The sequence below is a fragment of the Teleopsis dalmanni genome, unplaced genomic scaffold (genome assembly GCF_002237135.1).
Source record: "Teleopsis dalmanni isolate 2A unplaced genomic scaffold, ASM223713v2 unscaffolded_contig_0234, whole genome shotgun sequence".
Taxonomy (NCBI): domain Eukaryota; kingdom Metazoa; phylum Arthropoda; class Insecta; order Diptera; family Diopsidae; genus Teleopsis; species Teleopsis dalmanni.
The window spans coordinates 1-14,727 of NW_024031616.1; the positions used below are offsets into that span (position 1 = coordinate 1).

At 27.2% G+C, this 14,727-nt stretch overlaps 1 protein-coding gene across 1 annotated transcript; it reads left to right on the forward strand.

The window, feature by feature from the left end:
* Positions 1 to 4,444: 4,444 nt before the first annotated feature.
* Positions 4,445 to 14,107, forward strand: LOC119663222 (CLIP domain-containing serine protease 14D-like). The gene is made up of 4 exons (XM_038072881.1): positions 4,445 to 4,654; positions 6,989 to 7,152; positions 7,242 to 7,383; positions 13,803 to 14,107. The coding sequence occupies exons 1-4, from the start codon at positions 4,585 to 4,587 to the stop codon at positions 14,105 to 14,107; spliced, it is 681 nt and encodes a 226-aa protein (XP_037928809.1). The 5' UTR covers positions 4,445 to 4,584.
* Positions 14,108 to 14,727: the final 620 nt, after the last annotated feature.

Below are 14,727 nucleotides of genomic sequence, written 5' to 3' on the forward strand. Positions count from 1 at the left end.
TTTTCTACTACCGCGGGTGATAGGCTTAGAGAATTATTTGCGGCTTCGCGCCAGCTCACGTAAGAACCGTTTTTACCGTTAAATTAAGGGACTCTAATGTCTGTATTTGTCTCTTCAGACCGTCAATTTCAGCTATAAGCAGCTATAAGATGTGTTACTAAGTCTGAGGTGAAAGTAGTGTTCTCGTTTGTAGTCATGTTTGAAAATTTCCCTGTTAGTTCTTCCAGATTTAAGGGTGGTTAACAATATAATTTCAATATATTTGAAAAATAAAAAATATTTTCAAAAATTTTTAATTAATTTTTTTAATTCAATAATATAATATTTAATATTCTTAATAAAATTTTTTAATATAATTTTATGTTCGTTTTTTTTTTACGATGGCAATTCGAAAATAATAGTTAACATACAATGACAATAATTCGATTTGGGTTCTTTTATATAAAAACAAAATTTTTTGAAACCTAACTCACGTTTCTCCTGACGATGAGGATACTTGATTGTTGGTGATTGGGTTCTCTGCTGTTCAGGAATCCTTTTCCTCAGCTCCAGTTGGCAGCAAATGAATAATTTATTTGAAGCAGCTGATTATATAAATATAAATATATATATATATATATATATATAAAGTCACTTTCTCGTTAAATTATTTTAATGTCTTGAAAATGGTGTTCGTGACTGTGCGATTCTTTATTATTGAATTTGGCTTTTTGTGATAAAAATTTTTTCGGGTTACTTTTAATTTTTCACCACTTTGTTATTCACTTTATACTCCACCAAATGTTTTATTCAAAAAGCACTTTGATCACTTTCCGAATAACACTTTTCTCAAGGTCCCTGCTCGGGCGCCAATTAATGAGATTATAAATGCGGTTAAATTTTAAAAAAATATTTATTAAATGAATAGCATTTACATGTGACTACGTTCTAACCGTACAAGAATATAATCTAAGTGAGCAATGCTTCTACTTTTATATTCAAATAGTCTGAGCTTACAAATAAAGCTTTTTACTCAAATCTTGCTCAGATCATAACTTAAAATCTATCTTATTCTCTATTATTTTCTCTTATAAATGATTATGTCTTTTACATTTAACCCTACAAAGTGAGAGCGTGCGATAACATGCATTCACTTGTTCTGAATATTCTGTGCTCTCTTTCAATTTTTTTATTAAAGCCAATTTTCAGCACTAATTTTTCTTTTCAACGTACTTCTACTACTCATTTTAAAATAAAAGTATACTTACAATTGTTTTTATTCTAGTTCTCAAATAAATTCTGCAAAATTTTTCACTGTTTTGCACTATTATTTAATATTTATTGTTTAGATGTCTTTTCATTTTTTTATTTATTTACGGACCTATTCTGTGCACTTGACAGATTTGTCAAATTCTTTAATAAAATTTTTGATTTTTATAAAGCAGAAAGCTTTTTGGTATTCTGGACACATCTTGACAAATTTCAAAGCTCAAGTACCTAGTGCTTCTCACCACACTATGGTTTAAAGTGTTTTGTATAGAAATCTGTTCGTAATTGTTCGTAAGTGTTCGTAAAAAATGCTTGTGAGGAGCACAGATATTAAGTTGCCAAAAGCATTTTTCATGCATTCAAATAACAATAAAAAATATGCTTGTAAAGAGCGTATATTTTAGTTAAGAATATTTGTCATGCATGCAAAAAATAAAAAATACTTAAAAAGAGCATATTTTTATAGTTGTCAAGAGCATTTATAGTATTGACAACTAACAAGAAAAAGAGCTTTTTATTTATATCACAGAATACCAAAACCTTTACAGCAGTCAATTTTGATAAATGTCAATGTTTGACAAGTTTATAAGTGCACAGAATAGGTCCGTTAGTTCATATATTTTTGTTATTACTTTTTATATGCACTATTTATAAATTATCTCGCTCGCGATCAGCTTACTTTTAAATTTACACATGTATTAATTTTGTTAGAATTTCACAACTTGCAATAATTTAACTTAACAAAGAAGAGAGAGTAGTGTAGACACAACAACGAAATAAAGCAAAAGTAAAGCAATACAAAAAAAGTACAGATATACTTAAAAACAAAACATGCAAGTATGCTTTGAATACCGCTTGCGTGTACGCAATGCGCATCAACTCCTTTAGTCACGCTTCCTCAGTAAAGGCCTTTTTGAAGTACTTTAACGAAAGGCCTGCGAATTTCATTTAACCTTCTGATGAAATGCTTTTAAAAGGCATTTTTTTGACAAGGCCTTGAAAATTCTGCTACTGGGGAGCCATATATTTTAAGAAAAAAAAAGCACACAAAGCAACACATTCAAATATATTGTCTCAACTACCATACAAAGATATTAAGTAAGTCTGCGATAACAAAGAAGAATAGAAAAAATGTACCAAGAAAACTACTTATGCATGCACTAGATATTATATGTGCATTTGCTCTGATCTTAGAGTTTTTTCTATATGGTTTTGTCCAAGCAAAATACAACATGTTCGCTATTGGCTTGATTGTTGACTTCAATAACAAAATAGCATTGATCATACATGAAATATTCGATTGTTTATAGGTTTGCACAGATATGTTTATACCATTGCGTGGTACCTTTTTAGAATTCATGATTTAACAGAGGCATGTCTTTATATTTCTATGTTTTTAGCAATTCTGACAAACATTGTTAAAAGTCTTGCGTAAGATCTTTGTAAGATCGAACATAAGACCGTTTGTAAAATTTTAACTATTCTCGCACAAAAGTCTTTCAAAAAAAAGTTTTATCATTTGTAATTTGTGGTAGAAAGCTATTTTGTTCTATTTCTTTTGTTAGTAAACAATTGGATTGTAATACAAATATAATATAAATCTAATAGAAATAGAGAGCCGCATATTTCACTTTTATTATTATTTATACATAAATAATTATTTACGGAATTTAACTTATGTCTTAATAGAAATAATAGCAACTATTGCTGCATTAACAACGGCAGTGGCAAAAACAAATTAATTGGTTTTAGGATTATAGTTTAAATATATATGTATATGATAAATAAATAAATTGATGAATAAATCAATGTTTAATAAATAGTACTGAATTTTAAATATATAAAAAAATATATATAGTATATTATACATATATAAATATATAAAAAATTTATTTCAAAATTTTTTTAATGACAGTATTGCATATCAATTCATTTACGTTTGCGTCGTATTAAAATTAAATTAGAAATAATTGTTCAGTTTTTACAAATTTTAAGTTATTAATTCAAAATTTTTGTAAAACTAATTTTTATTTATTTAATTGTATATAAAAAAGTTTGTGCACAAGAAATACAAACAAAATCTTAGCTACAATCGAAAGACCTGATCAACAGCAAGTCTTTCATTTGGTCTTGTGCAAGACTGAAAGCTGTTTACAGTCTTTCACAAGACAACAGCCAGAATACAAAAAATATTTCAAACTATCTTTTGCAAGATTTTTGAGTGTGGTGAGCTGAAAGATCGTTGCCATAATTGCCCCATAAATAATTCCTTTTTTCCTTATGTAAATTATTACCAGAGATCATTAAAAAATTCGTGAAAACATCAACTCTAAAAAACAAGCAGCAGCGGTCGGAGCAGTCCACGGCAATCAACGGCAGTTACACCTTCCGCTAGAAAGACAATAGTTTATACGATAAAATAGTGTATTTGTACAATAAAATAATTTGTACACTGAAGATTGTTTAGGAAGTAGACCGAAATATGCATGTATTATAAATTTCTTTTATTAAATAGTTTAAGAAAATTTTTAGCGCGAATTAATTGTCTCATTATTATTTTCAAGTGTCAAATAACCGATCTTAAGCCCGATAAAAATTTGAAAATCAAATTTTAGTTTAATACAAGACCAGTATAGTAAGAGATAAAATATTGTCAAAATCAATATTAAAATATTTTAAGTATAAAATAGATATACAAAAAAAAAATATTATTTATTGTAAAAATTCAATGAATAAATATAAATTTATTGAAGGTTGATAAGTACGGATCAATAATAACAGAAACTAGTTTTTATAAAATAAACATATTGGATTGTTATATTAAAGAAAATATTTTTTTATTAATTAAATTGTATTTATAATTAAAATGAATTCAGAGTATAAAGTTAAAATATTATACTGTGCGCATTACGTCACTGGCCACATTTTTGTAAAATAAAAATAATAGATTGGTTTGAATATGCAAAATACATTTTTATTAATTAAATTGCATTCATTATTCGTTAATAAATTTGTGTTAAATAATTTAGTGCTACATTATATGCCAGTTTGATCTTTTAATCTTTTTACATTTTGTTATTAGTGTCATATCTATGTATTATATTTTTTATTTAATAGCACACATAGTAAACAAAAAAGCATGCTTTAATACTGAGATTGATTTTGATATATTTATAATAAGAATGCTTACAGTAAAATCAGTCTTTGTTCAACTTCTCATCGCAAAACAAGGTATAACGTAGTGTAGCAAAAAGCTTAATTTTATTTACTGTCAATAATAATTGCAATTTTATATTTATAAGAGATTATGATAATCTCAATTTTTCTCATGCGAGAATGTATCAAAGAACAAGTATCTCTTTACTGTTGGTAGCGCTTTTGGTTATCTTCCATTACACTACAGCAAGTAAGTACATAAAATTCCTTATCGTTTTTTAATGTATATTTAAAAAATTAAAAACGAAATATTATAACAGCAGCATTAAATTGATCTGTACTTTAATAAAATCCTTTTTTGCCATTTTGAGGAAAATCTTTGTTATAAATTTGAGCAACCTATGGTAGAAAAACAATAAAGTAAGTTATTCGTTAATATTTAGAATAATAATCACTTAAAAAATATAAACACAGTTTGAATTTAGATATGGGTATAATTTTTGGGTATGGCTGTTTACTCATTATAATTCAATAAGGTTGAAATGTTTGACCTCTAGACTAAAATTAAATTATAATTAATCGGATTGGAAACGAAGTTTTCGAAATTTAAAAAAATGGGACTTTTTGTGACTTCGAAACCTTCGAATTTTCGGCTTCGCGACTATTATCCGTAATGAAACTATTAGAAGACTTCATGAGGGAATATTAAAGGTAGAATAATAATATAAAAATGTATCTAAAAATTTAACAATATTATTATTTATGTATTTATAAATATATTTTTTTTATTATTGTTATATTATTAATAGAAATTTTGTAAAATATAACGTTTAAAAAAAAAAAATTTCCAAGCCAACACACATTTAATGCATATTTCTAAAAACCACAAATCAATATCCATGAAAAACGGCTTCCTGTAACAGCTGAGATGGTTAAAAAAGATCTTTGCGTATTTACAATATTTGTGGTATTATAAAAGGTATTTTCAACTACTACAAATATTATGTTTCCTTATCGCAATTGTCTTGCCCACGAATCCGTGGAAGCAAACATTTTAATATCTAATAAAAAAATATTTCTATTCAATATATAATTAGAGTTTTCTTTGTTAATTAATTTTACATGTTTTGACCTGTAATAACGTTTTTTTTAAAAGCGATTTATTTTACAAAATTTTTATTATAATAATAATTCTTTTAAAAAATTTTTATTAATAATAATATACACAATAATAATAAGAATAATATATGTATAAATGCATGAATATTAAATATTTATACATTTACTTTATTGGTTTTATTGAAAAAAAAATGTGATTAAATTTGTGTTGACTCCAATTTATTAAATAAATTAATTATAAACTTTTGATTTTATATTCAATTTAATTACCACTGATATACGTTGTACTTATATTATTTCCACTATTTACATTTTCTTTCTTACGTACACTTCCAACGAACTCAACTGCACCACAGTTCTTTTTTCTCTGCCGAACCATCACGCCACTTTTACCATTCTTGCAAAACCAGACCAACCTTTTCTCTCAAAAACAAACAAAACATCACAGTTATCTGATCTTGCAGGTGCGGTTTACAATATTAATCTCACAGTGGCGTGAGTAAAATTAAATAACTTAAGTTATTAAACTTAATAATAAAATAATATAAATATAATAAAAATATAATAATAATAATAATAATAGTATTATTGAATTCAATAATAAATATACACAACAATTGTCAAATTTTCACCTATATTGTTAAATTATATTTTAAATTTTCCTTAACATTATTTCTATTACAAAATTAATAATATTAATATAAATTATTTAAACTCAAATTTTTTATTAAGTTCTTTAAATGTAATAACAAATAGGATAAAACAAATATTGCACACATAATTTTCTGCAATAAATACACAAAATAAAAGAATTTGCTATTGTCAGACAAACTCTTTTATCCATACCAAAATTTGTACCTAATTGTGTGATTCACGTTCATTTGTATGGTGTTCTTTCTTTAATACTCGCTTACGAAATCTTCGAATAGTCACACTAGCTATAACATTTTACTATCAAATATTAGGGGTATTCAGGCAACTGATTCGTTGCTTAGTAGTTGATTACAACAAAAATTTACACACAAAAATGAAACTAAGCAGGGAATCAACTATTTCGGTGATTCTCAGATTTGTACAAATTTGATTAATAGTGCTGCCAGTCCCAAGTGTCGTAATAATAACTTAAAATGAACTTTTGTATAGAAATTTGTTAGCTGTCTCTCTCAGCTGTTTGAATTGTGTGTAAACAATTTTGCAAACACAAGTATGTTTCACTTTTGCTGTTGAAGCGAGTGCTGCCATGGCATTTACACACAACAAACTAATCAAATTACGCATTTTGGGTCGTTCAAGCAACTGATTAACATCAAAATGCTAAATTTTTTAATATGAAGTTTTTGAATCAACTAAACAACGAATCAGTTGCCTGAATACCTCTATTATTTTGAGTCTTAAAAAAAATTTTCTTATAGTATGGTATAAATAGAGTATGTATATTTTCATTTTCTTTTTTATATTGCAATAGATTCATTCGGAGAATGTAAAACACCTCATGATGATTATGGCACATGTATAAAGTTGACGGACTGTAAAATTTTAATTGATCTTATTGTTGATCCCTCAACATCGGAAGCAGATAGAGACTATATAAGAAGTAGTCAATGTGGTAAAATTGGAAATATTATTTTAGTACGTATATACTTGAAAAATCATATATATATACATATATATTTAATTTCTTTCCTTCTTCTGTCAAATTTTGGCTTTTTTTGGAATAGATTTGCTGTCCAAATTCGTTAACTACAAACTTATTACCAAGCTATCCCAACTGCGGTAAACAGCTCACAGAACGAATAGTTGGTGGTAATATTACAAAACTTGATGAATTTCCATGGATGGCTTTAATTACGTACACAAAACGTAAGATTATTTGTCAAAATTTTCTAACAGTTCACTAAATTAATTATAGCATGTACTAGCTAAACTTTTATGTCAAGGGGAGAAATTATGCAGAAATTCGTCGTAGTTGTTTTGGCAGTTCATTATTATCAGAATTAACAGCAGTTTAATGATAAACACATCCATAACTATATAAATATATTCATACAAAAATACTGGTGTTCTTTTTGAGAGCTTTAATTAATACACCGCGTGTTCCAAAACGAAAACTAATTTTTCTATAATTTCGTTTTTTAATTATTTTTGAAAGTTAACTTTCTACGTTTTAATATCTTATTTTCCAATTAATATAAAAACAAAAGTATACCAAATTATAAATTTTTGTTTTGTAAAGGGAGGCTATTACTTTGATTCTCCGAAACATACAACTGATACATTAAAATTTAAGAACCATATTTGAATATGAATATTTTGTATGGATTGTAATAAAAGAAAATTTCCACATTATCTTACCATCTATTAAGGACGTGTGCGAGTTGTTCTAATTTCATGCTAAACTAAATAGGATTTTCCTTGTGATTTTTTGCACTGCATACATTTAGCAACAAAGTTCAAAAAAGGGTGCGAGTTGCATTTTGACAGCCAATATGTTTTTCAATATATTTTCAAAATTATACACACGTCAAAAATTACCAAAACAATATTGTCAAGTCAATAGGCCTATTTACACAATCATGAACATGAACATGAACTTGAAAACCGGTTGTTTATTGATGAGAGAGGGAAGAGAGTGTGATGTAAGTGCATGAATTTCATGAATTTTGCTACGGTTCTTCAGCTTGACTCATATACATATGCAATGTTATGTTTATATTTACCTTTTAATGCTGAATATTCTCACTTTCTCTGCTGTGCACTACTACACAATAGCATTTCATTTAGAAATAAAATTATTCATCGGCTAACAGACAAACCAAATTAAAAAGCTTTTATTTAAAAATTTTCAGCATATATTTCGTTTTGTTTTTTAGAACTTCATCAAATTTATACAAATTGTATTTTAATTTATTATTATTGTGACATTACGGTTGTTTTAAAATAATGTTTTTAACGTTTTTGAAATAATTAATATTATATTTAATGTTTACGGTGTTAAATTTATAAATGTTTTGGTCATTTAAAAAAAAAAAATTTAAATAAGATTCTTTTTGCAAAAATGAAGCACTCATGAAGTTCTAAAAAACAGAACGAAATATATGCTGAAAATTTTTAAATAAAAGCTTTTTAATTTTGTTTGTCTGCTAGCCGATAAACAATTTTATTTCTAAATAAAATGATATCAGATGATAAAAATACAAACACAAAAAAGCATTTCATACGTTTACACAAAACAAAACAAATTTCACGATCATAAGAGTTCATGATAGTGTAAACTGAACCGACAGTTCATGTTGTCGTTAAGTTCATCTCACGTTCATGCTAGTCTATTGGTTCTATTAAGCCCAATGAAAAGAAATCCACTTAATATTTTTGGAAATAAAAATTTATCAAATAAATGTTTATAATATAAACAATATAAATTTTAGAAAACACAAATATTTACATAATTTATTATAAATACTCATTAAATAATGAAAAATACATATAAAAACAGTTAATTTTTCGATTAAAAGTTTTCTAATAACGATGATTTTTTAATACAAAATTAATTATTTATTATTGTCATTTCTTATATTTTGATTCACTTATTTGCAGCTTTAACATTGAATTTTAGTGTGAGATTTAAGTGGCCAACAACGAGCACTTAAGGGTTCTGTAAAAATCTGCTGACATGCGTAAAATTCATAAAAGTTTCAATTAGATATGAAATAGAAATTTTTTTTAGAACTTTGGTAATTTTAAAAACTATTTCAATAGTATCGGCATGATAAATTAACTTAAATATGTTTCAATATTTTAAGAATATTCTGAATCATTTACATTATTGAATTTTTTAAAGAGCTTATTTCAAGCTCTAGTTGGTTGCATTTGCTACATTCGCTTCTCATATTCTGCCTTCATAAAAGCTAGCTTGGACTTTTATTCGGTCCACATTCTTTTTGTTTCTGCAAGAGTAGACCATGAAAAAACTTTTGCAGTCCTCTTCAGTCCTTTTAAATTACGGTGAGATGGTTTTTTTTTAAGTTGGCGTAAAGCTTTCCCAATTGTTGTTCACTAGAATTAATAAATATAAATAATGATTACAGGGTTTTCGAATAGCAAAGAAAGAAATAACACTCCCAAAAATTTATTTAATTATATTGAAATTTGGCTGACCATACAACGCTGTTTCGAGTATTGCCAAGTATTCATCATCAGTGGTCTTAGGAAATAATCGAATTTTAATTAGTTAGTATTGTTGTGAAGTTTAAAATAAGTACTCTTCATGTAACTCTTATAAGTAAAACTCTTATACATATTCTATATTTCACATTATTGTATTGCATATTATAATATAATAAAGACAGTCCTTACTAAACAGTAAATGGTGTCAGGTGTGTGCCTTAAAAAAATAAATAAACTATAGTTATTTTGAAATAAGTATAAAACTTAAAAGCGAAGAATAAATAAAAAGACATTTATTAAAAAAAAAAAGTATTAAAATTAAATTAATCAAAATAATAATTAATTTAAAAAAAAAAAAACAAAAATGGAGAATGAGTCCAAAGCAACAGTTCCACAACAAATAGCAACAAACCAACAATTCATGTCGATAGCCACAACCATTGCTCCAATAAATTTGAAGTCATCGAATTTGTCAGTGGAGTGGACCAGATGGAAGACGCAATTCACGATTTTCTTACGTGCTTCAAATCTGGAGGAGCAGGGTGATAAACGCCTTGTAGCTTTGCTTTTGCATCATCTTGGGAGTGAAGCAATGGAAATTTTTAATTCATTTAATGTGAATTTGGACTCTATTGCCTACAAAAATCTAATTGAAAAATATGATGCCTATTTTATTCCAAAAGTAAATAAAGCAATAGAACGTCACAAATTTTTTATGCGCAAGCAAGAAAATGATGAATCATTAGATGAATATATGACGTCATTGAAAAATTTAAGCAAAAGTTGTGAATTCGGATCTTTGCAAGAAGAATTAATAAGAGATATTTTTGTATGTGGATTATCATCTAAATACATTCATATTAAAGAAAGACTATTGAGCGAAGGTAATATTTCGTTAAACAAAGCTATGGATATTGCAAAAGCAATAACAATGGCAAAGGAAAATTTAAGTCAACTTGAAGGGGATAACAACAACACCACTAATTTTGTTGGAGCTTTACGGTATCAACATAAAAAAAATACCGCAGATAAGCCAAATTATAATTATCTTCGATCAGAATCATTGTCATATTCAAAACGTGGTAATCAACAAAACTACAAAGCTACAAATTTCACAAATTACTGTAGTCGTTGCGGTCAGCAGCATAGGAACCGTTGTCCAGCAGATGGTGTGATTTGTTATATCTGCCAAAAACCAAACCATTTTTCGAAAATGTGTCGCAGCAATATAAAACAACAACAATTTTCATCAAGCAAATATGTAAAACAAATCAGTGCAGAAGACGACGACGTAGAAGATTTGTTTATTGGAATTTTACATACAACAAACAATAAAAACGAGTCCATAAAAAACAGTAGTGCAGAAAAAATAGAAACTGTACAAAATAAAATTTGTGAATGGAGTATTGAGACTATAATTAATAACAAAAAAGTTCTCTTTCAAATTGACACTGGAGCACAAGCCAATATATTATCAATGCACACTGCAAATTATTTAAATATTGATTTTTGTAATAATGTACATATTAGTAATACAAACATATTAACTTTCAGTGGCGAAAAGTTGCCTATTGTCGGCAGTGTGAATTTGAAAGTGAATTTTAAAAACAATGTATATGATTTGCAGTTTTTTATTGTAAATATGAAATGTAAAAATATATTGGGGTTAAGTTCAGCAATAAATATGAATATTGTAAAGTATATAAATGCATTATTTGTAGATAAAATTTTTGAAAATTATAAAGAAATTTTTTGTGGTTTAGGAGAATTAAAGAATAAATGTGAACTAACTATTAGACCGGAAATCACTCCAGAAATTGATCCTCCAAGAAAGATTCCTTTTGGTTTATATGATGATTTAAAAAAAGAATTAATAAGAATGGAAAGTTTAAATGTTATTACTAAAGTTAATGAGCCGACTGAATGGGTCAGTTCTATTGTACTTGTAAAAAAACCAAACGGCAATTTACGTGTATGTTTGGACCCAAGAAATTTAAACAAAGCAGTCATGAGACCACATTATCCATTTCCAAATGTAGACAATTGTAAAACGCAACTAAGTGGTTCCAAATATTTTAGTTCTCTTGATGCTAATTGTGGTTTTTGGATGATTCCATTAACTAAAAATTCATCTAAATTATGTACATTTAATACGCCTTTTGGGCGATACAGATTTTTACGACTACCATTTGGAATAAATGCTGCTCCTGAAATATTTCATAGCGAAATGGTCAAACTGTTTGGTGATATTAATGGTCTCATTATTTATATAGACGATTTTTTAATACATTCGCCTACAATTGATGGTCATAACAAAATTTTAAAAGAAGTTTTAGATAGAGCAAAACAAGTAGGTCTTAAATTTAATAAAGAAAAATCTAAATTCTGTACAAATGAAATCAAATTCATAGGTCATATATTCAACGCAAATGGAATTATTGCTGACCCCGAAAAAATTAAATCAATTATAAATTTACCGACACCTAAAAGTGTTTCTGAATTACAACGATTTTTAGGTATGGTGAATTATTTAGGTGCATACATAAATAATTTCTCCTCAAAAAATAAACATTTGCGAGATTTATTAAAACATAATGTTCAGTGGCAATGGAATGAAATTCATAATCAAGAGTTCAAAAATTTAAAATATGAATTAACCAAATCTCCAGTTCTGACTTATTTTAATCCAAAAAAACCAATTACTCTTACAGTAGATGCATCTAAATTTGCAGTTGGTGCAGCTATTTTACACGATAACAATCCTATTGCGTACGCCTCAGCGTCACTGACAGACACTCAAAGAAACTACGCTCAGATTGAAAAAGAGCTTTTTGCAATTTTGTTTGGTTGTACCAAATTTCATGAATATCTTTATGGTTTAAAAGTTTTAGTTGAGACCGACCACAAACCACTTGTATCATTGTTTACAAAGCCATTATACAACATTCCTGCCAGGTTACAAAGATTTATGCTACGTCTACAGTGTTATGACCTAAATGTTCAATATAAACCCGGAAAACATCTTTATATTGCAGATACGCTTTCTAGAGCACCACTCAGAGAACACGCTTTAAATGAAATTGATAATGATTTGTCACTACATTGTGATTTGTTAATGAAAAGTATAAATTTATCTGATAGTCTTCTTAGTGAAATCAGGGAAAACTTAATTAACGATGAATCACTGCAAAAAGTGATTTCGTATATCAGAAATGGTTGGCCTTCCAATAAAAAATTAGTTGATACACTGGCTATGCCATATTATAACATCAAAGATGATTTGTCTTTTATCAATCAACTTTTATTAAAAAATAATCGTATAATTATACCACATCAACTTCGTCACAAAACATTAAATAGTCTACATGAAGGACACATGGGAATTCAGCGTTGTCAGAATTTAGCTAAAAGTTCTGTTTATTAGCCAAATATTAATCACGATATATTTAATTTAGTTTCTAGTTGTGAAATTTGTGCTAAATACAAAAATTGCAATGGCAAACAAGAGCTACTGCCTCATGATATTATAGAGTTGCCTTGGTATAAAGTGGCTTGCGATATTTTTGAATTTGAAAAGAAACAATATCTTTTGGTTGTTGATTATTATTCAAAGTACATTGAAATTGATATTTTAAACATGGGTTACTCTAGCAAGCATGTCATTACAAAATTAAAATCTATTTATGCCAGACACGGCATTCCTAAAATTTTTGTTTCAGACAATGGCCCTCCTTATAATTCAAAAGAATTTAATCAGTTTTGTAATGATTGGTCTATTGAACACATAACATCGAGCCCTCATTTTCCGCGATCTAACGGCATGGCAGAGCGTTCCGTTCAAATTGTAAAAAAATTATTGATAAAATGTAAAGAAACAAATTCAGATTATTACACAGCGTTATTGCATTACAGAACAACTCCTAAAGGTAATTTACCTAGTCCTAGTCAATTATTGATGTCACGTCAGTTAAGAACAAAATTACCAACTATAGATACAAATTTAGAACCAAAAATTGTGAATAATGAAAAGTACAAGATTCAAGTTGAACAAAATAAAAAAAAAATGTCTGAAAATTTTAACAAAAAAGCCGTCAAATTACAACCAATTTTTCCAGGTGAAGATGTCATGTTCAAGCGTACACCACTTTCAGTTTGGTATCCTGCAACAGTTGTAGAAAAATGTAAAGAACCAAGGTCATTTTTGGTAGAAGACAATGATGGAGTGATTTATCGAAGAAATAGAGAACATTTAATGAAAAGACAAAGTGTTTTAGACAAAATAGATGAAGAACGAGAGACTGTAAATCCAAATCAAAGTCCTGTTATAGATTTAAATTTAAATAATGAAAAAAGTGCAAATCAATATGTTACTCAAAGGGGAAGAAATGTGGTAGCACCTAATAGACTAAAATATGAATAATATGAAGATTAATATATGAATATAAAAAATTTGCTATTGCATTATTATATTGTATATACTTATTATTATATTATTAAAATATACTAAAATATGAATCATAGGTTTAATATTATATTATTATATTGTATATATTGTGTATACTTATACTTATTCTTATATTATTAAAATAATATTAAAATAGACTAAAATATGAATTATAGATTTAATATTAATATAAAAAAAAAAAAAGAAAGATGTTGTGATGTTTAAAATAAGTACTCTTCATGTAACTCTTATAAGAAAAACTCTTATACATATTCTATATTTTACATTATTGTATTGCACATTATAATATAATAAAGACAGTCGTTACTAAACAGTATAAGTATATAATTTGTTTGGACTGCACGTACCAGGATTAGAACTTGTGCCTGTCAAATTAGAAGCGATGACTGATCGTATTTATCCACAAGTAGCCAAGGCTGTACAAGCTTTAGGTGCTCTAGTTCCAAGTTTTTTGTCACTTTTTTATTTAATTAGTGACATTCACCAAAGCACTTACCGTGATTTAAATTAGAAAGAGCTTATAAACTACAGCTTTATTTGGAAACGCAAGTTCAACGTTGTTTTTGCAGAGACAT